The 26,492-nt window shown below is 61.0% G+C and overlaps 5 protein-coding genes and 2 non-coding genes across 18 annotated transcripts; 3 read left to right on the top strand and 4 right to left on the bottom strand.

Annotated features, from left to right (window-relative positions):
* Positions 1-2,340: 2,340 nt before the first annotated feature.
* Positions 2,341-4,663, top strand: SLC16A11 (solute carrier family 16 member 11). Of its 3 annotated transcripts, none has more exons than XM_051825298.2 (5): positions 2,341-2,662; positions 2,874-3,081; positions 3,298-3,441; positions 3,527-4,294; positions 4,381-4,663. In XM_051825298.2, exons 2-5 carry the CDS (start codon positions 2,880-2,882, stop codon positions 4,611-4,613), a joined length of 1,347 nt encoding a protein of 448 aa, XP_051681258.1. In that variant the 5' UTR covers positions 2,341-2,662; positions 2,874-2,879; the 3' UTR covers positions 4,614-4,663. The 3 variants fall into 3 exon arrangements, with proteins under 3 accessions (XP_051681258.1, XP_051681257.1, XP_069917403.1); XM_051825297.2 differs by having other exon boundaries at positions 2,525-2,667; XM_070061302.1 differs by lacking the exon at positions 2,341-2,662 and having other exon boundaries at positions 2,906-3,044.
* Positions 4,661-8,733, bottom strand: SLC16A13 (solute carrier family 16 member 13). Of its 4 annotated transcripts, none has more exons than XM_070061304.1 (6): positions 8,618-8,733; positions 8,263-8,392; positions 7,986-8,149; positions 6,335-7,072; positions 5,418-5,639; positions 4,661-5,287 (listed from the first exon to the last, which is right to left on the bottom strand). In XM_070061304.1, exons 3-5 carry the CDS (start codon positions 8,077-8,079, stop codon positions 5,437-5,439), a joined length of 1,035 nt encoding a protein of 344 aa, XP_069917405.1. In that variant the 5' UTR covers positions 8,080-8,149; positions 8,263-8,392; positions 8,618-8,733; the 3' UTR covers positions 4,661-5,287; positions 5,418-5,436. The 4 variants fall into 4 exon arrangements, with proteins under 4 accessions (XP_069917405.1, XP_069917404.1, XP_002718865.1 ...); XM_070061303.1 differs by having other exon boundaries at positions 7,986-8,129; positions 8,618-8,731; XM_002718819.5 differs by having other exon boundaries at positions 7,986-8,129; positions 8,263-8,718.
* A 2,339-nt stretch (positions 8,734-11,072) lies between these two features.
* Positions 11,073-16,767, bottom strand: BCL6B (BCL6B transcription repressor). The gene is made up of 9 exons (XM_051825296.2): positions 16,651-16,767; positions 16,037-16,227; positions 15,640-15,861; positions 15,198-15,542; positions 14,795-14,919; positions 13,877-14,041; positions 13,663-13,793; positions 13,427-13,564; positions 11,073-13,077 (listed from the first exon to the last, which is right to left on the bottom strand). The coding sequence occupies exons 2-9, from the start codon at positions 16,213-16,215 to the stop codon at positions 12,961-12,963; spliced, it is 1,422 nt and encodes a 473-aa protein (XP_051681256.1). The 5' UTR covers positions 16,216-16,227; positions 16,651-16,767; the 3' UTR covers positions 11,073-12,960.
* A 4,760-nt stretch (positions 16,768-21,527) lies between these two features.
* Positions 21,528-21,589, top strand: MIR497 (microRNA mir-497). The gene has a single exon (NR_162662.1). It is a non-coding gene; the product is annotated as a microRNA mir-497 (primary transcript).
* Positions 21,590-21,870: 281 nt separating this feature from the next.
* Positions 21,871-21,934, top strand: MIR195 (microRNA mir-195). Its single transcript, NR_162569.1, has one exon. It is a non-coding gene; the product is annotated as a microRNA mir-195 (primary transcript).
* Positions 21,935-22,036: 102 nt separating this feature from the next.
* On the bottom strand, positions 22,037-24,655 carry BACC1 (BPTF associated chromatin complex component 1). Of its 7 annotated transcripts, none has more exons than XR_007911418.2 (6): positions 24,386-24,557; positions 24,107-24,201; positions 23,524-23,625; positions 22,716-22,958; positions 22,452-22,556; positions 22,037-22,299 (listed from the first exon to the last, which is right to left on the bottom strand). XR_007911418.2 is itself a non-coding variant. In XM_017349026.3 (6 exons), the coding sequence occupies exons 1-6, from the start codon at positions 24,404-24,406 to the stop codon at positions 22,291-22,293; spliced, it is 519 nt and encodes a 172-aa protein (XP_017204515.2). In that variant the 5' UTR covers positions 24,407-24,655; the 3' UTR covers positions 22,037-22,290. The 7 variants fall into 7 exon arrangements, 4 of the variants coding, with proteins under 4 accessions (XP_017204515.2, XP_008269044.2, XP_069917401.1 ...); XR_007911419.2 differs by having other exon boundaries at positions 22,037-22,295; XM_017349026.3 differs by having other exon boundaries at positions 22,037-22,295; positions 22,768-22,958; positions 24,386-24,655.
* A 77-nt stretch (positions 24,656-24,732) lies between these two features.
* Positions 24,733-26,449, bottom strand: RNASEK (ribonuclease K). Its single transcript, XM_008270821.4, has 3 exons — positions 26,064-26,449; positions 25,372-25,448; positions 24,733-25,108 (listed from the first exon to the last, which is right to left on the bottom strand). The coding sequence occupies exons 1-3, from the start codon at positions 26,139-26,141 to the stop codon at positions 24,967-24,969; spliced, it is 297 nt and encodes a 98-aa protein (XP_008269043.1). The 5' UTR covers positions 26,142-26,449; the 3' UTR covers positions 24,733-24,966.
* Between the last annotated feature and the right edge of the window lie 43 nt (positions 26,450-26,492).

Here is a 26,492-nt window from a genome sequence, read left to right as displayed (position 1 = left end):
AATGGCCGGAGCTTCGCGGATCCAAATCCAGGAGCCAGGAGCTTCTTCCAGTCTCCCATGTGGGTGCAGGGGCCCAAGCACTTGGGCCATCTTCCACTGCTTTCCCAGGGCATAGCAGAGAGCTGGATCAGAAGAGGAGCAGCCAGGACTAGAACCGGCACCCATATGGGATGCTGGCACCACAGGCAGAGGCTTAGCCCACTACACCACTGTGCAGGCCCCATGATTCGCATCTGGTTCTGCTAAGAACTCAGCAGCTCAGCGTGGTTCCGTGACCCCGAGGTATCAGAAGTGAGCAGCTGGGGGGGAGGGGCAGTGTGCTACAGGGGCAGCCAGCTTCCTCTGAGTGACAACAGCAGCCGTGGACTGACATGTCATGTTCGTGTGTCTCTTATTTACACACTCAGCTGACCCTCATCACAACCCTGAGGGGAAACTGAGGCAGAGGGCTAAGGGATGTCCTCACAACCACACAGCTCGTAAGTGGTACAGCTGGGATTAAAATCCAGGAATTCTGTGAGCAAAAGTTGCCAATTTGGGGTGCTGGTATTGCAGCGTAGCTGGGAAAGCCAGTGCTGCCTGCAATGCCTGCATCCCATATGGACGCCGGTTTGAGTCCTGGCTGCTCCACTTCCATCCAGCTCCTTGCTGATGCACCCGGGAAAGCAGTGGAAGACGGCGCAAGTGCTTGGGTCCATGCAGCCATGTGGGGGACCTGGACAGAGCTCCTGGCCCCTGGCTTTGGCCTGGCCCAGCCCTGGCTGCTGGGGCCATTTGGGGAGTGAACCAGTGGATGGAAGATCTCTGTCTCTCCCTCCCTTTCTCTGTAACTCCCTGTGAAATAAATAAATATTAAGAAAAAAAAGAGAGGGCGATTTTGGCCAAGGTTAAGGAGCTCGAGGTAGAAGAGGACTGTGCCCTTTCGCATCCGCCAGGTCTGGAGGACCCTTGTCGGCTCACGGGAACCCTGCAATGGCGCTCAGCGTCACTCGGCACAGCTTCCAGACCCAGACGCCTGGCTCCTCTTGGACTGCATTTCACCTTCACCACATTCACCTTCACCACAGACAGAGGGATTCCTCTCACAGCAGAGCGGGGCGGCAGCCACCCCAGGAAGCGGCCCCCTGTCCAGCAGGTGTCTGAGGGCCCGCGGGCCCCACCTCCTGGAGCAGCTTTCAAAACAGGACTTCAGCCTGGGGAAACCGGTGGGGCCACTTTCCTAAGGTGTACGTGGCAGGACCTCAAACCCTTCCAGAAGACTTGCAAGCGGACAGCCAAAATCCAGAAGCGAGCAAACGGATCCACGCAGCAGGTGCGAAGCTCACAGCTGATGGGAGGGTGCAAGAGGGAGGGGAAGGGGGTGGAAGGCACAGGTAGCCCAGGTCAACTTTCTTATTGCAAAAGGCCTTAAACACATAGGACAGGCATTTGGCGGCCCCAACCCCGCAGAGGCCACGCCCCCTCCCCTCGGGGGCCACCCCTCCTCCCAGGGGCCACGCTGTTTTCCCAGGCTTGGAGGTCTGAAACAGCTGTTGGTCTTTTCCTCACAGGCGGGGCCTTTCTCAACAGTTAGGAAACACTGCCATCGCGTGGCCCTCTGTTGGTAACGCGCCCACCTGCAGGCGGCTGAATTTTGTTGTGTTTAATAATGAAAGCAAGCAACACATCAGATAGGAACGGCTGAAGTAAACCCCACGTGAATCTATTTTAAAAAAAATTCGTCTTGTCAAGTTTTTGAAGAAGTCAATACCCGAGTTTTAATTCTGATTTTTTTCCTTCGCTTTTTCCAATTCTAGCCTAAGCCTAAGGTCTCTTCCAGCCCCTGTTTGAGAGTCACACACTCTTGGCTTTGCAAAGGCTCGGCCTTTTGCAGGGGAGTGTGCACCAAACGCCCCCCAGGCGACTGCCCTCCACTGCCCAGGTCTCTTCTCCCCGTGTGGTCCCGCAGCCGGAGAGACCTCCGCCTAAACACTCCTGCCACTTTTGAGCTGAGCGATTTGGGACGCTCCCGTGCTCTGCCAAGTGGAAGTGCCATCTTCGTCCTGGGGCTACTGAGAGGATGAAACTATCATCTGTGTACAGAGTGCCTGGCACACCGCGGGTCCCTCTCCCCGTGCCCTGGGGACTTGACCCCGGCTCTGTGATTTGCCGTCGGGGATCTACCTGCTCCTAGGATTTACCTGCTCTTGGGCCCCGGAACAAACCCACTCATCCCCTCAGGCCTTGGCCATCGCTCCGATTTCCGTGCGTTGGCAGCAGGCCCAGGGCCGCCTCGGGCTTGGAGCGAGCACCTCTGCTCCGCGCGCAGCTGCCGGCAGGTGCGTGGGCGCAGGCCGGGCGCGGCGGCGGGAGGGGCGGGGCGGCTCTCGGTGCCCGCCGCTCCCTATCCTGGCGCTGCCGGCTGCGTGTGGATAATTCGATCCCCGTGGGGCTCGGCGGCAGGCCTCACCCGCAGCCCGGCGGATTGGCTGCCGGTCTCGGCTCGCCCCCGCCCTCCCGTACCCCTAGCGTCCCAGGTGGCTCGGGCCCCTGCGGTGATCTCTGTTTACCGAGCAAGCCCGTCCAGGCTGGGCTCCCGCTCGGCTCTCTCCCCTCCGGGGCCCCGCCCGCCCGGGAAGCGAGGAGAAAACCGAGCCCTCCCCTTCCCCCACCGCCCGGAGAGGTCGGGTAAGGGGGAGAGGGCGTGGGTAGGGGGGAGGATCCTGCCGTCCAGGCCCCCGGGGCCGCGCGCGCGCGGACCCAGAAGTTCTGCCACCTCAAGGTCGGGCTCTGGAGCCCCGCACCTGCTCGGGCATGCTCAAGACCAGCGGCTGGACCCCGGGGATGCCCGCGCCCTGGCAGCCTCCACTCACTGGCGTTTCTCCACCCCGCAGACGGCCATGACCGCCAAGCCGGCCGGACCCCCGGACGGGGGCTGGGGCTGGGTGGTGGCGGCCGCGGCCTTCTTGGTGAACGGGCTCTCCTACGGGCTCCTGCGTTCTTTGGGCCTCGCCCTCCCTGCCCTCGCCGAACACTTTGACCGAAGCGCCCAGGACACGGCGTGGGTCAGCGCCCTGGCCCTGGCCGTGCAGCAGGCAGCCAGTGAGGGGGGGCCCCGAGGGGGAGGGGGCGCGGGGGCGTAACGGCGGGAGACTCCCCGATGAGTAGGCGACCGGCACAACCGAGTTCTGGAAAAGTGTGGGGCTGGAGGCCCAGAGGAGGGGCTGTCAGGCCGGGGGTTGGGCACACTGGCCGGGACAAGCGCTGCAGTTTGGGGGCCCAGGGGGCGTGTCTTGCGGTGACCCCGCCCCTTTCCAGGCCCAGTGGGCAGCGCCCTGAGCACGCGCTGGGGGTCGCGCCCGGTGGTGATGGTTGGGGGCGTCCTGACTTCGCTGGGTTTCGTCTTCTCGGCTTTCGCGGGAAGTCTGCTGCACCTGTACCTCGGCCTGGGCCTCCTCGCCGGTGAGGGAGGGGAACGGGGTGACTGACGGAGGGCTGGGGGAGCAGGATGGGGCCGCCGCGCTCACCCCGCCCTGTCCACTCGCAGGCTCCGGCTGGGCCCTGGCGTTCGCGCCTGCCCTGGGCACCCTCTCGCGCTACTTCTCGCGCCGTCGAGTCTTGGCGGTGGGGCTGGCGCTCACGGGCAATGGGGTCTCCTCGCTGCTGCTGGCGCCCGCCTTGCAGCTCCTCCTGGACACTTTCGGCTGGAGGGGCGCCCTGCTCCTCCTGGGGGCCATCACCCTCCACCTCACTCCCTGCGGCGCCCTGCTGCGTCCCCTGGCCCTCCCTGGCGACTCCCCGAGCCCACCCCGCGGCCCCGTGGCTGCCCTCGGCCTGGGTCTCTTCACACGTCGGGCCTTCGCAGTCTTCGCTCTGGCCACGGCCCTGATTGGGGGAGGGTACTTCGTCCCCTACGTGCATTTGGCCCCGCACGCTTTGGATCGGGGCCTCGGGGGGTACGGGGCTGCGCTGGTGGTGGCGGTGGCTGCGGTGGGGGATGCGGGCGCCCGGCTGGTCTGCGGGTGGCTAGCGGACCAGGGCTGGGTGCCCCTCCCACGACTGCTGGCTGTGTTCGGGGGTCTGACCGGACTGGGGTTGCTGGCGGTGGGTCTGGTCCCCGCGACGGAGAGCGAGGAGGGCTGGGGGCGCCCCCTGCTGGCCGCAGCCGGTGCCTACGGGCTGAGCGCCGGAGCTTACGCCCCGCTGGTTTTCGGCGTGCTCCCGGGGCTGGTGGGCCTCGGCGGTGTGGTGCAGGCCACGGGGCTGGTGATGATGCTGATGAGCCTCGGGGGCCTCCTGGGCCCGCCCCTGTCAGGTAAGGGCCTGAGCCAGCGGAGTTGCTCCTAAGCACCCTGGGTTCCTGGGCTGCGACGCCCCTCAATTCCTTCATTCCTCCCTCAGGTTTTCTAAGGGACAAGACAGGGGACTTCACCGCCTCCTTCCTGGTGTGCAGCTCTCTCATCCTCTCCGGCAGCGTCATCTACACGGGGCTGCCCGGGGCGCTGCCCACCTGCCGCCGCCGGGCCTCCCCTCCAGCCACGCCTCCCCCTGAGAGGGGGGAGCTGCTCCCTGCGCTCCAGGTAGCCCTACTCTCCCCAGGAGGCCCGCAGGCCACTCCGGACACCACTTGCTGATCCGTTTCCTGTTTGAGCCCAGCCCCCAATAAAGAAATTGTATCCCATTTTCCTGATAGCTCCACCTGTTAGCCATTCTGGGGCCCTGAGGCCACTGGGCTTAAATAACCAAGATGACTGAGGACAGGATCCCAGTAGGCCCTGGGGGTGGGGAAGGGTGTTTGTCAGCCTGGTCAGTCCACTCATCTTTCTGTCCAAATCTTTGCCATAACAGGGACTCTGCCATCAGTTTCCACTGTCGCGGGCCGGGAGTGATGCTTGGAGGAGCCACCTGCTCCATGCCCCTTTCCCTTAGGGGATGACCTAGTGTCCCCTGGACATGTCACAGGGACAGCGGGGAAGAGGAGGGAGGAGCTGTGGCCCCGACAGCAGAGTTCGGGGTTCCGAGCTCCCGGAGCCCTGCCCAGCACTGCTGGGCCGTGACTCCATCGGGTCCCCTTGCTGTTTGTGAGGTGGTGGGGCTCATCTGGGTCTCCTATTCCGTCTCCTCTCAAAGGGCCGACCTTGTTTCCCACACACGCGTCTTCCGAGGAGAAACGGGACACAGCAGCAGAGGTCGTATGTAAAATGTGTCCAGTCTCCTGGCCGTGGAGTTTTACAGTGGATTCGCGGCTCAGTGCAGCGGGAACTCCTGGATCCTTCAGGGGAAGTCGAGGGAGCCAAGCGGAAGACCCCTAAACAAAATACAAAGGGTTGGCACACCCACCGTGGGAGCCCGGGGCCTGCTCGGAGGGGAGGCAGGCCCAGACTACGAAGGCATCGTGGTTCCGGAACAGGGCGCTGTCGCACCCTGGCTGTCTGTACCTGGCACCCTGGGTGGCCTTTAGTCCTCTCCAGGCCCCTCCGCCTTGGCCGGAGGGACTCTGGTCTCCAGCGCCTCTGTTCCAGGGGCCTGGGGCCTGGAGGCAGTCGCTGAGAAGCAGAAGAAGTGGGGCAGGGTGAGGAGGACGCCACTCCCAGCCAGGAGGAAGGCCCCAGCCGCCACAAAAGAAGCTGTGTAGTTCCCTGTCATGTCACGGAGGTAGCCTAGGTCCAGGAGAAGAGAACACAGGTGGGTGAGCTGTTGGCCGGGGTGGAGGGCTTGGGCTCACGTTTCTGGGGCAGGGGAAGACCCAGCGTCTCCAAGGAGCCTCGACTCCCAGGGTGGGGCTGGATGAGCTCGAGAACTCTGGTCACACACACCCCCCCCAAACTGCCCCAACCAAGGGGCCTAGTGCGGTCATTACGGCTGTTGTCCTGTCTTCAGCAAGGACCTCTCGGCCAGCCCATGGGGATCCTGGTGGGTCAGCTGTGCCTGTGGCTTTGCTTCAGGCAGCTCTGGCCCCTCTGCTCCTTCAGTTAATAGTTAAGAGGGCAAGGCTGTAGGTCTTGGTGTTAAGAGCCTGGAGAACTTTAGCCAAATGTCTAAGAGACCTGGACTAGGGCCCAGTGGGCCAAAGGAGGTGGGAAACACTGGAGGGTCAGGCCTGGCTCGGTCCAGCCAGGTCCCCTGGCAACCCACGCCGTAGGCACCCTGGCAAGGGTTCCCCACGGCTCCTGGGTTTTCACCTAGCCCTTCCCAGTCCCCAAGGACCCATTTCAGGGCTGCTGCGCTTCGTCATGCAGGCTGGAGGCTGTGCCACGTCAAGGGCAATAGCCATGTCCCCCACGATGAGAACAGTGCCCACCCCCAACTGTGCGGCCTGGCAGCCCTGGCCTGCCTGGTCACCCCATCCCCTTACCTGACAGAGGAGCCCCCAGCAGCCCCCCGATGCTCTCTACCATCTGCACCAGTCCTAGGCCACAGTAAATCCTTGCCGTCCCGACCAGTTCCGGCAGCACGGAGAAGGCCACTGGGGTCAGGGCCCCTGATGAGAAGCCATAGGCCACAGCCAGGATGACCAGGGCTGTGGAGGTGTGGGCCACAGGGAACAGGGCTAGTGACACCCCAGTGAGGGCGCTCCAGAGCATCAGAAGTCGTGTCACGGGCCCTGGGATTGCATCTCCCAGCCAGCCAGAGGCCACGCGCCCCACGAGGTCAGCTATGGCAGCCACGGAGAGCAGAAAGGCAGCAGGCAATGGGTCCCAGCCCTGGTCCTGGAGATGAGCCACCAGGTGCACATAGGGGATGAAGAAGCCAGTGTTGATCAGGGTGAGGGCAACGGTGTAACGGAGAAAGGGGCCTTCGTGGAGGAGGGACATGAGCTGGGCCCCAGGGCCACCCACAACAGGGTCCTCGGCCAGGGAGAGCGGGCGGAGGAGAGCTCCGCAGACCACCAGGTGCAAGGAGAGGGCGGACACGAGCAGCAGGGCCCCCCGCCAGGCGTAGTAGCTGAGCAGCCACTGGAAGAGGGGAGCAAATGCAAATGAGGAGAGGCCCACGCCTGTCAGGGCCAGCCCGGTGGCCAGGGATCGGCGGCGAGAGAAGTAGCGGGACAGGCAGGCCAGGGTTGGAGTGAAGGTCAAGGCCCAGCCAGAGCCTGTCAAAAAAAGGAAGAAACGGGGGTTGGGTGGTGAGTTTAATTAAGCCACCAGGTCCACATTCCCAGCGCCCAGTGTAACCCTTGCTTTGGATCCACAGACCCGGCGGGCAGTCCTGCCTTTGACACCTGCTGGCTTCAAGCCTTGGTGCGTTCTGTCTCCAACCTCAATCTCCTCTTCTGCACAGTGGGGTTAATATATACTTCCTGGGCTTGTGGAGGATCGGAGCTAATGTTTGTAAAGTAACCACGGAACTTTGGAGTTAGACCTGGGCTATGTGGCTCTCACATTTTGAGTTGCATAAGCTTTGAGGACTTTTCTTTGTGAACAGGATAAAGATATCCACATTACCTAGAAGGATTGTATAGTACATTCTGCCTTTTCTCTTCCTGTCCCGCTAGCCATTGGTTTGTATGGAGGTGCTTCAAAAAGCTCATACAAAAATGTATATTATTTAAAAAAAAAACTATGCATGAGCTTCCAATTATCTTGTACCAAAACATATTTTTTAATTTAAAATTTTTCCTGGACCTTCTGAAGTACCCTTGCATAGCCTAGATTCATCTACTTAAAAAAACAGCTTTTATTTGGTTATTTACTTATTTTCATTTTATTCGCAAGGCAGAGGCCCACTATACAGCCTCGCTGGGCCTGGCAGAAGCCAGGAGCTGGGAACTCAACCCAGTCTCCCACGTGGGTGGCAGGGACCCAAGTCTTGAGCCATCACCTGCTGCCCCACAGATGGCTTCCTCCTCTGTGGATTAGGATCCCCTAATTTCCCTGCCCTGTTTATCAAGGTAACTTTACCACGTCTTTAAGAATTCCCTTCAGGGCACAGGTGCATAGCAAACTTTCAGTCACCCCTGGGAGGATCCCCAGGAAGGCTAAAGGACGTAGGCCCAGGGGACTCACCTGAGAGCAGCCCAATGCTCAGGTACAGGTGGGTTAAGGAGGTAGCAAAGGAGGCCAGCAGCATCCCCAGCGCGGCCAGGAGGCCGCCACTCATCACCACCGGCCGGGGCCCGAACTTCGTGCTCAGGGCACTGCCCACTGGGCCTGGGGAAGCGGAAGGGGTTCTGCGAGGTCTCAGGCGTCCTCCCCGGCACCCTCCCGCCCCTTCCGCGCCCCGCCCCCCATCCTCTCTCCCCTCCGAGGGTCGCGGGGCGCCGGGCCCAGGCGCCGCACTCACTCCCGAACTGCTGCACGGCGATCCCGATGGAGGCGATCCAGGAGACGCGCGCTGCCTGCTCCTCAAAGGCCGCCACGAACTCCACGAAGAAGACGCCGAAGGAGCGCAGCACCCCGAACACCAGCGCGGACTGGAAGAACGCCGAGAGCACCACCATCCAGCCCCAGCCCCCGTCGGGGGGCCCGGCCCTACGCGCCATCGAGCGGGCGCGGGCTGCGAACGCGCCCCTCGCCCCCGCCCCCGCCCCCGCCTGGCGGCTCGGGACCCAGCGAGCTAACGAGGCGGCCTGAAAGGATCGGTGCAGGAGGGCAACCCCCGCCCTAAGCGCCCGGGGGCGTGGAGCAATGGGGCGGACCTCCGTGCTCAGTTAGGGGCCGGGGGGCGTGCCAGTCTCGGATGCAGTATCTGTTTGATCCCCGGAGATGTCACCACCTGGCCATGCCGGCCAACCTCCCGGTCTGCAGCTCGCCAATGAGAACGCGAGACTCCCGGACAGGGGGCGGGGCCAGGAGGGCGGGGCGGGGCTTACAGCTTTGTTCTGGAGCCTGGCGGTAAGCGGGGCGCATGCGTAAGGAGGGGCTTTAGGGAGACCGCGAGAGTCCCACGTGACGCGGGCACCCACCCGGAGGGTGCTGCCGTCTCCCGATCACTTTGCTGGTGCACTCGTCCGCGGTTCAGCTCCGAGACCCGCAAGGTCAATTGGCGGGTCCACTGGTCCTGAGGCAAGCACTCATTCGTCTAATGAGGGATTCAGGACTTGCAAGGCCACGTGGGGACGAGGGAAGGGGCTGGGAGAGAGGCAGCGTGTCCGCGGCCACTAACACGGACTCCCCCTGCCCCGAGCTCGGATCCCTGAAACATTCAGAGGCCCAGGGGAGAGGGAAGGGGAGCGGGTTGTGGGGATCCCCGCGTTCGTTTCTGCCATGGGAACCCTTTCGTGTTGCTTCTGTTCCCACTAACAGGAAACCTACAGGCCTCAGAGACCAAAAATAACCCAGGAAAGGAAGGGCGGCCGCGAGCTGGGGGTTGAGGGGGAACCAATACTCGCACCACCCACCTCTTCCTCATTGGGGCTGGAACCTTTCTAGCCACAACCACTTCCTAGCTAGGGTCGTTGATCTCCTGATGGGAGCGATTACAGGGAAAGGCTACGACTGGCCACTGGAGTGGCCACCCCTCCCAACCAACCAGTACTCCGAGGCCCCCAGTCCTGGAGTCCACCAGCCTCCCTGAGTCCACGGCAGGAGCCACCTGAGCTTCCCCCTCCTTCTAAGTCAAGCTCCCTGGGACGCTGACCTTGAACCGTGGACTCCAGAAAAGGCAAACGAGAATGGGGGTGAGACAGTGAGCCTATCATCTCATATGTGGGAAATGGAAATAAGCATCTGTAAATCTCTCTCTCTCTCTCTGAGATGCAGCAATCGGTACGGCCGTGCAACAGTGTTTAATAGCTCAGTCTTTGGAACTAGATCACAGTTCCAGCCTCCGCTTCATCACTTATTAACCTGGTCAGGATACTGAACCTCTCTCAGTGGGTTTCCTCATTATCTGTGGATTACAGATACTAGTACCTACCTTTTAGCAATGTTGGGGGGGTTCAATTAGAAAACATGTGAATGAAAATGCTTCCTTTAGCAGGCGATAAAGAACATCTCATGTTGCAGGAGATAATATTAGCTGGTCTGATTATCAGCAGGCCATAAGCTGGAGTGGAAGGTTTTAGTTTAGTTTTTTGTTTTGTTTTGAAGTCTAATCCAGGTCATGAGTTTTAAAAGATTAAGAAACACAACCATGAGCTAAATGTTGGCGGGAATTGCAGACCATGGTAACTGGCTTTTTTCCACAAATGAGGAATTTAAGGCCCAAAGGGAGCCCAAAGGGAATTAGTGACCCTGGCCATGGGGGCAGAGCAGAGTGTGCACCCAGGACACAAGGAAGACAAGGTAAGAGTGGGAGGGCTGCATGCCTCCGACGCTAGATGGAGGCCAAGATCTCATTCCTGGGGAAGGGTGGGGTTGACATGTTGGCCCTGGCTGCATAGTTTTCTCACTGCTGCCTCCAGCCCCTGTTGTCCTTTTGGGACCCAACTCCTATGCATTTTTCTTGGTCATAGGGGTGGAAGTGCGGGTGTCCCAAGCATTAAGATCCCCAGCACAGCGGCCAGCACTATGCTTAGCAAGTTAAGCCTCTGCGGCACTGGCATCCCATACGGATGCTGGTTGAAGACCTTTCTTCTCCAATTCCGATCCAGCTCCCTGTTAATGCACCTAGGAAAGCAGTAGAAGATGGCCCAAGTGCCTGGACCCCTGCACCTACATGGGAGACCCAGAAGAAGCTCCTGGTTCCTGACTTTGGTCTGGACCAGCCTCAGCCATTTCGGCCATCTGGGGAGTGAACCAGTGGATGGAAGATTTTCTCTCTCAATCCCCCACTCCCCTGTAACTCTTTCAAATAAATAAAAATAAATCTTATATTAAAAAGAGATCCCCAGTACAGATGCATCTCCTAGTCTCTTGGCATAACTAGTGAGTGGCTGTTCGGTCCCTTCCTGCCACCTCCACACGTCAGGCAGGAAGTGACTGGAGAGCAGCAGGATGCAGGTGCCTCCGGAGAAACTTCATGAAGTCACTGGTTCCTACACAATGAGCCGGAAGGCAAGGGCAGCGAAAGGGAGAACAAGGACCATTTAAGATGTCTGCCGGGATGGGACAATGGCATGGATTCGCAGTCCAAGATGTTATCCAGGAGGGAAGAACTCTCTCCCTCAGCCCCCAGATTCCCCCTTAGGCAAGAACCCAAGACACAGCAGGTGGCACAGAGAGGCTTCTTTATTCCAAGGATCTGATTTTGCAAAATCTAACATCTCCACCCCCAGGAGCTCTCCACCTCCCCATCCAGTCTGCTAAAGAGAAATCAGGTTTCCTTCTCACACCACCCTTCTTCTTCCTCCCTCAGTTCTGGGATGGGGTGGTGGGGAGTAGGAGGGGAAGAAGGAGAAGAGTAGCCTTCTCACCAGTCCCCAAGTGACTTATCCTGAAGTTCTGGTGCACAAAGTCAAAAGTGCTTCCTACCTTCCACCCCCCCCCCCAATCTTATCATCAAATAGGCCCCAAGGACTCAGAACATTACCTACATCCAGACACTCCAGCCAGCCAAGAGACAACCCCATTCCTAACTTTCTACCTACTTGGCCTCCACCAAAAACCACAACCCTCAGCCAACTTCTTACTCCGAACCTGGAAACTCAACTTTCGGGCCTTTGACCCAGCCTTTCCAATCTCTTACATCTCATCCCTCCAGTAATCCCAAACCACAACAAACCCAGAATGGAACTCAGCCCCTTGTCTTCCTGTGGGAGGCACTAGACAGGAATGCAGGGAGGGGAAGACTGGGTCACAGACCCAGCTTTTCCATGGTAAGAAAGTGACCAAGCACCTGTGACTTCTAGAGGCAAAGAAGTTTCTGGAATTTGGACACTTGCCGGAAGATGTCCAAAAACCCATTAAAGGAAGCAAGGGCCCATTTCAGGTAGCGAGAACCCCAAGGAACATTCAAACGCGGATGCCTCTGCAGCAAAGGGGGGCTCATGATGCGTTACCTCCCAGTGACGGTGACGAGTTGTGTGATTCTCCCCTAAGTCGTGGGCATTCAAGAGACTGGGCAGAATCTGAAAAGCTTACATCGTGTCTGACAGGGAATGCCAGCTCCCTCCCCCAGGGAGGACTCAACTCAGCACTAAGAACGGGTCCCAGTGATTATGGGCTTAGCCCTAGCCCTTGGGTGAGCTCTACCGTGAGAGATGGCTACTGTGGAAACAGACCCAGGTGACCGGTTCAATGGACAGCATGGGTTCTGGGCCACCCTACCGGCCTCCACTGGGGGCGACACAGAATCCAGCCTGCACCCCCAGTCTTCAGGAGGCATTTCATAGCTCTATAGAGGTTCCCATTACCTGTGAACAGGGAGGGTAAAAACAAAAAAAACACAAAAAACAAAAAACAAAAAAACAAAACTCTACATCCATGTCTAGCCAGCTAGAAGAACCTACAGCACCTAGGAGGGAGCCTGACCCAATCCCACAGTCCCACATGTTCCCAGAGCTGCCCTCAAACAAATAAAGGTTCCAGACCTCGAACAGGAGGGCCAGGACACAAAGAACCCCTTTCTCTGTTTAAAGCAAACAGACAGGAGAAAGGACAATTCTAAAGATAAAAGTTATGACAAGAACAATATGAAGCACTTCAGCCAGGAGACAGAGTCAAGTGCTAATCTCTGCCAGCAGAGCCGTGACCTCACCTTCTGTGTCTTGGGTCACGTTTGATCACACTTGTGGAACAGGGAAGTGGGAGACGCCATAGAGACGGCCCTGGTGCCACCCAAAGGCCTCAATAAATTATATGTACAGAGAAACCCAGCGAGATGGGGGCTGCAGCTGGAGGGCTGTTCCCTCTAAGGAAACCAGACCGCCAGTCTTTCTCTTCCGCCAGCCCCTGCCTAGACAATCCACATTGTGGGGAAGAGGTTTTGACCAGCAAAACAGAGGCAGATCTAGCCAGGATCTGCCACCCCTGCTCTCCCCAGCAAGGAAGGAAGGTGGCAGCAGTTTCCGATGCCAGAAGTGGCCTTGCCCACCCCCTCGCCTGCACCTGCAGCCTTCCTGGCTCTTAGGAAGCAAGTGGGGTCCAGGCCCGCGCTCGGCTAGGGGCCCCCCAGAACGTGGTAGTGCACTTTGGTGTTGGTAGCAGCTCCATGCTTCTGGCGCAGATGCAGGCGAAGTTGACTCTTGTGCCGGAAATGCAGGCCGCAGGGGTCGCACTGTGGAAGAACATCCGGGTCAGGTCCCTCCCCCTCCACAGCCACCTTTTAGGTGTTGAGTGTCGTAGAACTGCCCAGCTCTCCACCGAAAGATAACTCACTGGTCTTCAGGTCCTCCCACATCTTTATGCTCCGCCTTATCTGGCCAAGGTTTTCCCATTAGTCCCTCCTCTCCCAGCAGATAACACCAACCCAGGAGCTGTAAGTCCTACACCTGCTCGGTCCTACCCCGCGCCCCGCCCTTTATCCTTAGGGACCCGGCTCATTGCAAGAGCTGCAGGACCGGCAAGGCCTGCTTGTCTCAGAGCCCTGGTCGGCAGTTCCAGGGCCAGCCAAGCTGGGTACCCACATGGTATGGCTTCTCTCCTGTGTGGATGCGCACGTGGCTCTTCAGCGTCTGCAGGTGGCGGAAGCGAGTCCCACAGGTGGGGCAGGGATAAGGCTTCTCGCCGGTGTGGATGAGCACGTGCGCGCGCAGATGCGCCACCTGGGAGGGGAGGGGAGGGGACTTTAGACGGCACGCCTCGGGATAGCGAATCTGGCGATTTTGCCTTTGAAGCGTGTCGGGGCGGGGCGGCCGCCTACCTGCACGAAGCGCGAGCCGCACGTTTCACACTTGTAGGGCTTTTCTCCCGAGTGGATGCGGCTGTGCGTTTTCAGGTTCGCCGGCCGGTTAAAGCGGGCCCCGCAGATGGAGCAGTGGTAGGGCTTCTCCCCTGCAGGCGAGGAGCAAGCGCGCTCAGGGGGCTTGGGCTGCCCAGCGCGGTGGGTGCAAGGCCCGGGGCCCTCTCCTCCTTACCTGTGTGCACCGTGCGGTGACTGGCCAGGTTGCCCTTGTAGCGGAAGGCGGAGCGGCAGAGCTGACACTTGTAGGGCTTGTCCTCCTCCCCAGGAGCCAAGGGGTCCAGCCCCGATGAACACCCAGCCACAGCCTCACAGTTCTGGCAGCTGAAAAATTCACTTCCTGCAAAGGGGTGGGTTTCACGGAGGGCTTCCTAGGTGCCGGTGAGCCTAACACCCCGTTTACTGTAAACGCCCGTAGGGGCTCATCTGGCCTTCTTGGGGCCCAGAGTGGGTCAGCTGGGCTGGGATCTGACTCCATAGAGGCAATGGGAGGTAGAGGCCCTCCCCCGTGGGCCGGGGTCTGTTCCTCTCTCCCTTCTCTCACCACAGAGAGGCTCCTGCCAAGCCCTGGATGGGGACAGGCCAGAAAGTCCCAATCTCTGCACCTGGAGAGCTTGTGGCACAGTGGGTGAGGCTGCCACCCGCGACACCAGCATCGCTTATCAGAGCCCCCACTCGGGTCCTGGCTGACCCACTCCAGCTCCCTGCTAAAGCACCTGGGAAAGCAGCAGAGGATGGCCCAAGTGGTTGGGCCCCTGCACCCATGTGGGAGACCCAGATGGAGCTCCTGGCTTTGGCCTGGCTCAGTCCTGGCTGTTGCAGCCATTTGAGGAGTGAGCCAGTGGGTGTGGGATCTCTTTGTCTCTCTGTCACTCGCCTATCAAACCTTAAACAAACCACATACTGGTGTTTGCTCTCCACGGCCAGATATTCTGATCTGTATGGTGACCTGCTGTTTACAAGCTTCCCAAGTGATTTTAATTTGCAGTGAAGTTCGAGCATCACTGGGAGAGGCCTATTGGTCCAAACTGGCCTGCAACAGCCACAAGAAAAAAGCCAGGACATGGCGGGGGGCGGGGAGGGGGTGTCTTACCTGGCAGTGGACGAGCCTGCTCAGAGGGTGATCTGGTGGTCTCCTGAGCCCGGGGAGCGAGCAGATGTGGGGTACTGGCTGGTGCCCCACATTTGAACTGTGCAGTGGCAGCAGACAGAGACAGCCTAGGCACAAGGCAAGGCCCAGAGAAAAGGATCAGGGGAGATTATATGAAAAGGGGTTTTCTCTTGGAGAATCTGGAGCCACAGTCCATCTTTTGGAGGTGAGCCAATGCGGGTCCATGAGCCGCTGTGCCGCCACAGCCCCAGCCCACTGAGTCCACACCTGGCCTCTGGCCAGCTCCCCTGGGTGGGCGAGAGTCTGCACACTGCCTCCCACCCCATCTCCCTGCTTCATACCGCCCGGGTTTAACGGTCCTGCTCCCCAGTTCCAGATTCTGCACCTGCTCTGGGGACCGGGAATGGGTCCTTCTTCGCTGCTGCTGCTGGAGGCCTCATCTCCACTGGGCAGCCTGGCCTGGGGGCAAGGCTGACCAGAACTCCTCTCGCCCACCAGGCTCCCTGCTTGGGAAGCCTGAGAGTTCAGCACGATGAACTTGTACTTCTTCCAGTTGCAGGCCTTGGGGTCAGGGCTGGCAGGACTGGGGGGACCTTGGCTGCAGCTGCGAGACTCCGTTGGTGGGTCTGGGTGTCCTTCGGAGCACCTGGGGCTGCCTGGTGGAGGTGCCTTCGAGGGGGTGGGGGGTTCTGCCACCAGGGGCCGCAGCGAGATGCCCAGAGGGTCACAGCTGGGAGAAGCAGGATGGACATTTAGTGGATTTGCTAATCTGTGACTGCCAAGGTGCCACCTCACCCTCTGAGAACACCCAGCCAGGGTCCCCTCACCTGCTCTGGATAAAGCGGTGGCACGCCTGGACCACATGTTCCATCTGCAAGTAGGTGGCCGCAGCAAGAACAGCAGGTGCAGTGGCGGGAGAGAGACGCAGGCGCGAAGTGTACATGAAGTCCAGGAGAGGGGCGAAGCCTCCAGCTTCGGGGCCCCCAGGCAGGGACAGCACGTCCACCCCGACGCCCGCTCGGCCCCGGAAAATGGAATAGAAGAAGCCACTGGAGAGGAAGACACAGAGGTCACGCTGGGGACTAGAGGGCACGCGGTGGTCTCCCCGCTATCACTGCCCCCCAACTCTGGGACGCTCCGCCCACGGCTTCTGGAAGGTGTGACATCAGATTCCCTCCTGACGGCCTTATTGCACCGCCTCACCCCCCCCCCGCCCCCTCGAACCTGCAGGCGATCAGGACCGCCTTGTGCGCTCGGAGGGGTTGCCCGCCAACCAGCAGCGTGACGTCAGTGAGGATCCCGCGCAGGCGCAGCTCGTTCAGGTTGCCGAGTACGTCGGATGAGTGGCGTGTGAACTCGCGGACATAGCCCAGCGCGCCCTCGGGGGCCGCGGGGGATCCCATCGCGACGCCGGCCTGCGCGGGAAGGGTTCGGGAATTCAGGCCGTCCAAAGACGGCTTCCTCCGTCCGCGAGGCGCAGCTGCAGCCGGGGCCTCCCGCCCCGCGGCCCCGCACAGGCCCCCATAGCTCAGGGCATCCTGGGCATTCCTCCCCGATCAAGGTGTCGCTCTCTCGCCTCCTCCAGACCCGAAGTGGCCTGGAGCGGGTGGTGGGTTCCCGCCCCACCGCGTCGATGGCTGACGTGGGAGGGCTGCGGAGCGAGGCGCCCCGAGTTCGATTCCTGGCGCCTCCCTTCCCCAGCACCTCTGCTTTCCCTAGCTTCGCTGTGCTCCCGAATCTCACGCATGGGACCTGCCTGGGGACCCCAGCCCAGGACCACACCCCTCCCAGTTGCCGCTATCTCCCCCTAACCACAGAAGCCCTCATCTAGTGCTTACCCCCGGCCTGCAGGGGCCGCGGCTCCTCTCCTCGAGGGGGCGGGGTCTCTCCCGGCTCTCGGCCTCGGCTCCTTTATCTGGCCGGGATGGCGGGGGCGGGGGTGGAGGTGGGGTGAACGCCTGGGTCCGTATCCTTCCTTCCTCCCTCGCTCCCCAGATGGTGAGCCCTGGGCGGGGGCTCTGTCTCGAGGGCGGGACCTCAGAAGTGCAGCGTGGTTGGAACTAGTGGGTCTGGGGTCATCGAAAGTGGGGTCGAGGGTGGGGACACTAGAATTGGGGAGGGGGCTAGGGATGTCGAGGCGACAGACAGGATCTAGGTCGTCGGAGGGCCGCAGATAGCAGAGAGTTGGGGGGTGGGGCTCTGGCGAGGGGGCGCCAGGAGCCTGTGGCAGGGTGGAGCGAAGACAGCCATGCTGCCCCCCTTCCGAGGTACCGCGTTACGGGAGAAAAGGGGGAGCCCCAGGAGGCAGCGGGTTTGGGGCGGGGGCTGCCCTGGGGTCTTTGACAGCCACAGGGTGTGGTGTGAGCGACAGGCCCCTCCAGCGCGGCCGACAGAGAGGGGGGCTGTGGCCGGGCGGGGTGGGAAGAGGGCGGATATGATTTCTAGTTCGTTTCCTTCCATTGTCCTGCGACCGGACGGCTCCGCCAGCTGCTTCCCCTCGAGGAGGTGGGGAAAGCCCCGGGTGGGGACCGAGAGACGCTCGGGGGGCCTAGGCGTCCGGCCTCTCACTGCCGACTCGCTTCTGGATCCTTTTGGGGACCCAGAGGGACGGACTCCCGCCCAAAGGCCGCTCGCTCTCCCCGGGGCCGCGGGCACCGGCCCGTCGGCTGCGGCCGGAGGCTGGCCGGACGCCGGGGTCCAGCGCGGCAAGCCGGCGAAGCTCGGCAGTGTCCTGCTCCTTCCACGAGGGGGCGGACGAGCACCAGACTCGCTTCGCCCCGTAGTCCCCACCCGGCTGGGGCCGAGCTCAGACCCGCGCGCTGTAGCGCGTCGGCCTGGGCGACTGAGACCTCCGGCTTCCTGCCCCGTGCGCCGTGGGTTATTTTGGCGCCTCTGTCTCCTGGGTGCCAGGGCCCTGGGGTGCGGCGGAGGGCTAGAGTTAGGGTTCCCGGGGCGGGAGGACTCTCCCTCAGGCTGGGGTTCCTACCTGAGGTGAGGCATCGTGGGCTTCGGGACGAGGGGAGTGGGTGAGGAGGGGATGGGAGCACAAGGTTGTCCCGCCGTCTTTGGGGGCGGAATTCTAGCCTGCATCAGTACAAAAGTTGGGCGGGGTAAATGGAGAGAAATGGGAAACGGAAGACGGGGAGAGGGCAGGAGTGGCCTGACAGCCCTAAATTCAAGTCCCTGGCCCGGGAGACGGGCGCTGGGGAAGCCCTCCGAGGGCGGCAAGGTTCATCTGGCCAAGGGGTGGGGGCACAGCTGGGTCCTCGGACTTGGGCTCAGGAGGTAGATGGCGGACTGGGGAACACTCACCGCCGCGCCCGGAGCTGCAGGGCCCGGCGTGGGGCGCTCCCCTTCTGCTCCCGGTGCGGGAAAGAACAGTGGGGACCTGGGCACTGGGGGCGAGGAAGGGAGATGGCTTTGGTGACTCTGCTCTCCGCAAAGTTCGAAGGAGGGAATTGCACTAGGGGCTCCCTTCAGTGTCAGCGTGCACTGTTATCTGATCAGTTGTGGGGTGCCTGCTTATTATGGGGTGTCAAGTTGGGGCCTATATCCACCTGGAGAGTTTGTGGCAAGTTGGAGCGAGGCATGGGGCTGATTTGGATGCTACATTAGTTCTGGGGGCTCTGAGCCCCACAACAGGGAGACTGTACCTCTGTCTGTTATCTCCCCATCTCTGGAGAGCCAGAGTACTGCTGGGGGTTTTGGGGTGCCATGTGTTTTGGGGTGTCACATAAATGTCAAGGCTCAGGTTCAAGGTTGTCAGGAACATGATTTCCATCTGCAGGATTTTAGTCTGAAATGGAACACAGTAGGATGCTAAGAGCACGTTTGAAGGCTTTCTAGGATGGGGGTGTGGGAAGTGGGGAGCAAAGTTCCAGAATGTCCTGGAAACACTCTCAGGGGAGGCTCTCCTTGTATGCGTGGACAGCCACGATGTATCCCCAGAGCGGAAACAAGGTGAGGGCCCCCAGGGTGGGGGACCAGAGTTTTGGGGTGTCCTTAGTTGGGGATGCTTTGCCCCTCTTTGGGTGCATCTGGTGAAGGTAATGGATGGATAAGGGGAGACCAATTTGGAGATTCACTTAATTTGGAGCGCGATTCTGGTTTGGGAGGTCTTTTGCTTATGGCTTGCTCACTCCAGCTTCTAGAACTTTCTTTCATTAGTGAACCCCCAAATAAGCCTAGGACTTGAAGGGCGAGATTTGAGAAGGGTGCAGTGTCTCTTCTTAATCGCTACATGGCCTCGATTGATCTGAGCATAAAAAGTGGTATCAGGCTCCGAACCCCGATTTATTACAGGCACCCACTTCGGTTGGAGGGAAGGTGGAAGAAAATGGGGTGTCTCTTGGTCAAGTGGACACCCCTGGCCAGGGCAATGCTGTTGGAACTGTGGCAAGGAGGGGCGGTGGTGGGGTTCAGGAGGTGAATCTCCTGCCCTGATGTTCCAGGATAACAGCCCCAAACAGAAAGCAGAGTGTGGCGAGATGAGGGGGGAGGGGCTCCCCACGGCGGCAGGGGCTAGAGGGTGAGCCAGGCCAGCTCTTCCCGCCTGGGTCCCGCTCTCCTCGGCTCTCCTCCCCTCTCTCCCTCCCACCGCCCACCCCCCCAACCCAAGGAAAAAAAACTGCCTGTGCAACAGCAATGGCAGATTCCAATCCTCCAGGCTTTCCTAAACCACCACCGAGACCAGCCGGGGGGAGGGGAGGGAGGATCGGACTTTCCTGCTTCCTCGAGACTGGGGCAAATAGCTTGACCTCCTGGCCCCTAGCCCTCTGAGGAGTGCCCCCCGGTCTGGAAGCCAGGTGTCCTGGACCCTAGCCCCCGGGCGGGGGGGCCTGGAGAGACGGGGAGGAGGAGGGAGGGAGTGACTTCCAAAATTGGCATCGGGACAGAGCAGGGCTGGCGGGAGACAGGCGAAAGACGGAATTTTCCTGAAAAAACGGGGGTATCTGAGGACCCCAAATTTGGGGAGCTAGTCCAGGACCGTCCTCCCAACATCCTAGATTTTTTGGGGATTTTTTGGGGGCCCCGGGACCCCTCTAGATGGGGTGAGGAATGTAGTGTTGGGGGAATCTGACTGGGGCATTGCAGCTGCCTCTCCCGCCGAGTTGGAGACGGATGGGCTGGGACGGGTTTTGGGGGGGGTGTCCCCAATTCTGACTGGGAGTGGAGGAACCCCCCCAGAGCTGTCTTGTGGGGGTCCCCCCTCCCCAGGGCACTCCCCAGTCCCTGAGCCAGCCGAGAGGAAGGAGGCCAGCGATGCGACTGGGGCGGCTCCTTTCTCCTGCACCCCAAATGTGAGGGATGCACCCCAAATTTTGCTCCTTTCAAAATAGGGGACCAGGATCTCAGGGGAGAGTAGCTGAGGTAAGTGGGGAGGAAAAAGTGTCCCCTGTTTTCAGGAGAGACGTGGCGGTTGGGGGGAGGTTTGGAGGTGCGTGCTGGGGTGGGGTTGGCTTTGTCAGTTTGGGAATTGGGGGGACGATCGGAGAGGCTTTCTCTTGTACCCCTAAGCTGCAGCCCCCAAGATGGAAACCAAAGGCGGAGACCGTAGGGCCCCCCAACATCCTAGCTGTTAGGATAGTGTTTGCTTTCTCTCTCACCCCCACAAAGGCTCTGCCGAGGGTGGGAGCCGGGGGCAGCTGTGTGAGTTGGGGGCTCTGGAGGGTGGGGTGAGGTGCAGAAGACCTTGGCAGGGCTTGATGTGGCGAAGGCAGGGGTCTTTGGGGAGTGGTCCGGCATCTTCGGGTGCCTAAAAAGATATCTTACATACACCATCTTAGATCTTTTAGATTGCTAAGAGTTTTGGGGGGTGTGTCGGCCGGGGGGGCAGTAAAGGGTGGCATGGGATATGGGCTGATCACTTTTGGGTTCCACAGGGGATGATTCTGACTTGCAGAAGGGATTTTGATCCTTTGATGGGGGTTGCTTTTTAAAAATCGAGTCCTGGACAGGAGAAAAAGGCTGAGGGAAGGCCTAGGGTGGGGGGTGGGGAGAGGCATGTTTGTCTCAGCTTAAACGTGGCTCTCTGGGGTGGGCCCGCCTGCCTGGGCCTGGTGGATGGCTGATGGGTGGCGTTGTGGGGCTGGGGCTCGGGCCCCGGGGGGGCCCCGGGGACTGGCAACAGCACTGGGGGCTGAGTTGCTGGCCCCCCAGGTCCAGATGGCCCTCTTCCTGGGCCCTGCTGCTCCCCTTTCCCCCTGGCCTCCATTTCCTGCCTTTGGCCTCCATCTTGTGGCAGGCCCAGGGCCCAGGGCAACTTCCGGCCCCCCTCTCCCAACCGTGTTCCGGCCCCACCACCTCTGGACTGCCAGCTCCCAACCCTGCTGTCCTTGGCCCCGAGTCTCTTCTAGTTTCCTCCTGGGTTCTGACCCGGGGAGGGAGGGATGGACACAGGAAGCCTCGGGTCCCTGGCCTGGCTGAGTCGGAGGCAGACTGTTGGTGTCCCTGGTCATTCCCTGTTGCCTCCGCCCCAACCCTGGGGATCCCCTGAGCAGAGCTCCCACAATGGGAAGATGGCTCCAATCCTACGAGTGTCCCTCTTTCCATTTGCCGTCCCAACTCCTGTGCCTGGTTTGCCCCCATCATCTCTGGGGGCCATGTTTGCCTTGTAAACTTCTCTCGCTGCTCTTGGAGGTTGGTGGTATGGGGGTCTTCACAGCGCTGCCTTGTGTCTTCTTCCTCTCAACCCACCCGAATCCTGCTCCCGCCCCAGCAGCACACTGTGGTTTGTACGGCACTGTGGCCACGTCCAAACCACACTGTGGTGTTAGAGCGAGGGTGGGGGAGGCACCGCCGAGGCTTGGCCCTGGGAGGCCACCCTGGAGAAGTGACTCAAAAAACATCTGGGGCCTTGTGATAAACTTCTCATGACGTGGTGGTGGTGGTGGGGTGTGTGTGTGTGGGGGGGGGCAGTGATGAATGCGCTGCAAACAGGCCCTTTAAAATCCCCAGGGAAGTTTCAGGACTTCTGCCTGCCAGAGGCCCTGGGACTACGTCCTGGCTCCAGAGAGCAAAGTGGAGTCTTTGTTGCCTACACCCAGCTCCCCTGGCTCTAGCAGCACAGAAATATTGGCACCGGGAGGCGAGTCTGCCAATATTGGCTGTGCTGCTCCAGGCGGGGTGGCGAGAGCTACTGGGAGGGGCTGGGCCCCTGAGGGCCGAGGCCAGGAGAGGGAATGGCCCTCTCCTGTTAATAACGTGAGCCCGACAGCACCAAGCTGAGAGACAAATCTTTATTGTTTTCTGTATAAAAATGTCCATCAGACAGAGGTCAAAGGGCTTGGGGCGGATGCTCGTCCAGGACCAGCCAGGCGGCCAGCCCCAGCAGCCTCTGCGCCTCTCTCGGGCAGGCCTCGCTCAGAGTCCCAGGCGATCCACAGGTCCAGGCGAACGGTGAGAGGGCTCGGAGGTGGGAGGTCAGCAGGAGAGCAAAGGAGCTTCAGCGCAGGTCTTTAGGCGGCCAGAACCCAGGGTCAGGCTGTCTGGAACAGGAAGGAGAACAGACCGAGATGGAGCGGGCCCCAAGTAGGCCTCTGAGACAGTGTCCCGGCCCGGCCGGCAGAGTGCACAGGGAAGGGCTCCTGCTGAGATCCTACCCCGCCCCCAGCTGGTGTGGGAGGAGGGGGACTCCTACCCTGGTGGAAGTTGAGTTTCTTGGCCGGAGGAGTTTCTCCCAGCCCTTCAATATCCACCAGGTCGCTATTGGCGTCCGAGTCGTTCAGAGCACTGAGCGTCACGTCTGCGAGGGGGGCACAAGCTAGGCTCTAGGTTCCCGACCACCCCGAGTTCTGTGCTCACCCCATCCGCCCCACCCCCTCCCCCTCTGCCCACCCAGGGGAGAGGAAGCCAGAGGGAGCGGAAGAGCTGTCTTGCTTCGCCCAAGGCCCAGTTCTCTCACTGAGCCTCAGATGGGACCTCTCGCGCCGAGGCAGCGACTCCACCGCCCTCACCGGACTTCTGTTTCTTTACAGGGGGGGCCCCGGCGTCAGGGACGCTGCAGCTGCTGGGCGGGGGGGCAGCCGGGGGAGGCGACAGGACCCCAGAGGCCACCTTCTTGGGCCCTTTCTTGGGTGACTCAGCTGGAAGCGCAACGCCAGAGTCTTCATACACCTTGCGTTTCACAGTGGCCTTTATCTGAGCCCTGAAGAGAAGACAGCCGGTTAGGGAAGGAGTGATCACCAAGTGGGGAGGGTGGGGGAGGAGGGAGCCTCTTCGCAAGAATTTTTGGTGGGGTTCTTTTTCCTGCAGCTTTGCCCTCACACCGGGCGGATGGATGTGAGGAGTGGGCTCCCTGAATTGAGTACGGGGAAAGGCCCACCCCTCCTGAGTCTCTCCTGGGAGAGAGGTGTGGCTGCAGAGGGCCACCAGGTAAGATGGAGACTTATTCATAGATCCCAAGCAATATTCAGAACCGCAATATTCCTGGAAACACTGTGGGAGAATCTCAAGAGATCTGTCGGATTACCCAGGGAACCTTGTGGGTCAAATGCAGTGATCGTGTCTCTCAGACAACCTGAAATCAGATTCTTGGAAGGCCCTCATTGCCAGGGCATTTTTGGGATGTCTGACCAACGTGACCATCCTTGTGTGTTTGCAGTCCTCAAGGGAGGACACGGAGCTGCAAGGGACTTGTGATGAGGGTGGAAGGAAGGGTGAGGGGAGGAAAAGGGCCCGCCCCCCGTTCTCTGCCCGCCTCCCTCCCTCACACGGTCCGTTCCTTGATGACACAGCTGATGTGATTAAGATCGTCCCCAAATCGTTTCACAGCAGCCCTCAGCATCTCTATCTCGGTGTCCGTCCACTTGGCTCTGTCGGGAGGGGAGAGGGGTCAGCAGAATGGGGAGAGGCGTGGAGCGAGCCGGCTGGCGGGGCCACAGCCGGCCAGTCGCCGCCTCCCGGTCTCTGGGGCCCCGGTCACGGATCCATAGAGAGGCCCTCTGTAAGGAGAAGAAAAGCTTGGAGGACCCCCCGGCTGCGGGAAATCGGGACACCTCGGACCACCTCTCTCTCCCATCAACGTGAAAGCCTCGCAACCTGCACCCTAGCAGTCTGCAGCAGCCCGAGGAACGGGAGTGGGTGGTCGTGGCGGGGGTACGACGGGGAAGTAGTGCGGGGCGGGGCCTGTCTGCATCTGTCACTCACTCACTCGACGATCACTTATTAACACCTGCTCCGGCTGTGCCAGCCACAGGGAAACTAACCGCTGTCCCTGCGCTAGAGAGGGTCCGCGTCCGCGTGGAGTCCGAGCGTCCGCCCTCAGCGTCCACGTCCCAGCCCGGGCTCACGTACCCCGCGGGAGAAGAGTCGGCCACGGGATGCAGTTGCATCGTCAGCTCCCCGAGCTTCGTGAAGGCGGCGCCCGCCGCAGAGAAGATCTCCCCGACCTGGGGGCGGGGCAGCATGACAGGGGGCCGGCGCACACCCCCGCGCCGGCCCGCCCGGAGCCCCTAGCCCCACCCCGGCTCGGCTCCCGCCCGCCCCCCGCCCGCGGCGGAAGAGCCGGGAGCCAAGCGGGGGACCCGCCCGCCCGTGGCCGCCAGGGAGCGCTGTCCGCGAGGGAGGTCGAACCTTTGTGGACGCTGACGTCATGGCCCCGCGCACCTCCTCAGGGAGACGCTGCCGCCGCCGCCGCCGCCGCCGCCACGCGAGCCGGGACCACGGAAGGAGCCTGGCTGCCGCGCCGCTCCGGGCTCCGTGCAGGAAGTCCCGCCCTCCCCGCCGCTGATTGGCCCAAGCCCTGCCGTTCCCGCCTCACCGACCGCAGTCACTGGGGCCGCCCGGGCGCGCCGAGGGAAGGAGTGGTGGAAGGCGTCGCCTCACTTCCGGTCAGCCCCATTCCATTTCCGCCCGGGGGTCGGGGTTCCCGGTCTGAGTCTGACCTCCGGCCCGCCCCCTCACGCAAGCACAGACACAAGTTTTAAGAGAGCAGCTTCTCTTTATTGTGGTACGGGACGAGGCTGGGAGGGCTGGGGAGCCAGGGGGCGGCCAACCCAGGCTCCCTCCGCTGGGGCTGCCAGAGGCCGGCGGACAGGGGTTCAAGACTGGCCGAGGTGGGGGGCACCCAGTCCCGCAGAGCGCGCCAGTGACCTGGGCCGGGGAGAGTCTTATAAATAGAGGACGGGGCTGGCGAGGGCAGCAGGGACCCTGCTCTAGCGCACCATGTATTCCTTGCGCTTATTGAGCCGGACTTGGCAGAAAGAGAAGCCTCCCAGGAGGAGGTAGAGGCCCGCGGCGATGAAGCAGTTGTAGCTGACTTGCTCATAAAGCTTGTATATGTTCTGGGGGCCGTTCCTGGAGGCGCGGATTAGGCAGAGAAACGGCGAGCGTTAATAGCAGCCAACACTCAACGGCGCAGTTCCTGTGCGCCTCGCTGTCAGTCCTACGGGGCGAGTGCCACAGTGCCCGCTTTGCAGAGGGGGACTGAGCTGGGCGTACGATGGCCGCTGAGGCCTGACCCCTACACGGCTGGCCAGCTGCTTCCTCCAGCGCCCCCAAGCATCCCGCCCTTAAGTCAGACTTTAGCCACCTGCCCACCTCCCCACCCGACTACTTACTCAAAGTCTTTCTCCGTGAAGGGAACGTCCTCGATTAGCACTGCAGAATGGACATTGAAAAATATTCCGAGCATTATCTTAAAAAAAAAAAAAAAAAAAAAAAAGGAATGGGTAGATTGTAGGACTCAGGCACCTGACTTCCTGGTTACCCCCTAAACCCCTTCTATTTCTAATATTGCCACAACACCTGGGCCTGGGATGGACCAGAATGAACCAGGATTAGGGGCGGCTGCTGCCGGCTTCGGACTCAGCCGCCTGGAACAGGGCGTGCGGTGGCGATGCCGAGACGGGTGATGGGACAAGCGCTTTCCCAGGAACCCACATTGTCCTCCTCCCCAGAAGCGTCACCCTCACGGGACAGGGCGGAAGACGTGAGGGAGGACCGCCACTTCTTCAAATCATTTCTTCTGGAAGTGGGGGCGGGTGGAGCCCGCTACCCTCTTCGGGAACGAGCACCCCTTATGCCCTGTACCCTCCGTTCGACCCAAGCATCTCTCAGGACCCCAACCCCAGCTCCCATTCTAGGCTCCAGTCCCACCACCCGCTAGGCTCCAGTTCCCTCTTCTGCAGCCTCAGTTCGGTCTCGTTTCGCACCAGCCCCGCCATCCTGCCTGCTGCTGGCCCAGGCCCGGAGTTGCCTAGCCTTCGGCCCCGCAGGCTCGCCACCGATTCACGCTGGGCAGCCCCCTCACCAACATGATCACTCCCCAGGCGCTGAGGACGATGCCGCAGGCGGCCAGCTTCGGCCCACAGCACAGGAGCGACGCCATGGAGACGGGAACGGGAGATCGCCCAGGAGCAAGCCGAACAGAGGGGCGGTAAGAAGCCCTGGATGCGCCGGCGGCCAGCGAGCTGCGCTCCGGGGCTCCCGCGGCAGAGGACGGCCTAGGGGGCGTGGCCTCCGGCCTCAACCACCCTCCTGGGGGCGGCAGGCGGTGGACGCTCGGGGTCCTCTAGGGAATTCGGCGCGAGAAGGAGGCCTCTGAAACTTGAGTAGCCTTTCCAGAGTCCCTTCGTGACCCGTGTAGCTCGGAAATATTGCAAGAGCAGGAGTCTCGTGTCTTGGCTCCCCCTCCCCAGGCTGGAATGGTAGGCGCCGCCACGCCACGTGACCAACTTTG

This window comes from Oryctolagus cuniculus, chromosome 17, assembly GCF_964237555.1.
Source record: "Oryctolagus cuniculus chromosome 17, mOryCun1.1, whole genome shotgun sequence".
NCBI lineage: Eukaryota > Metazoa > Chordata > Mammalia > Lagomorpha > Leporidae > Oryctolagus > Oryctolagus cuniculus.
Note: the sequence above shows the minus strand (reverse complement) of the source record. Positions and strands in the feature narration are given on the sequence as shown.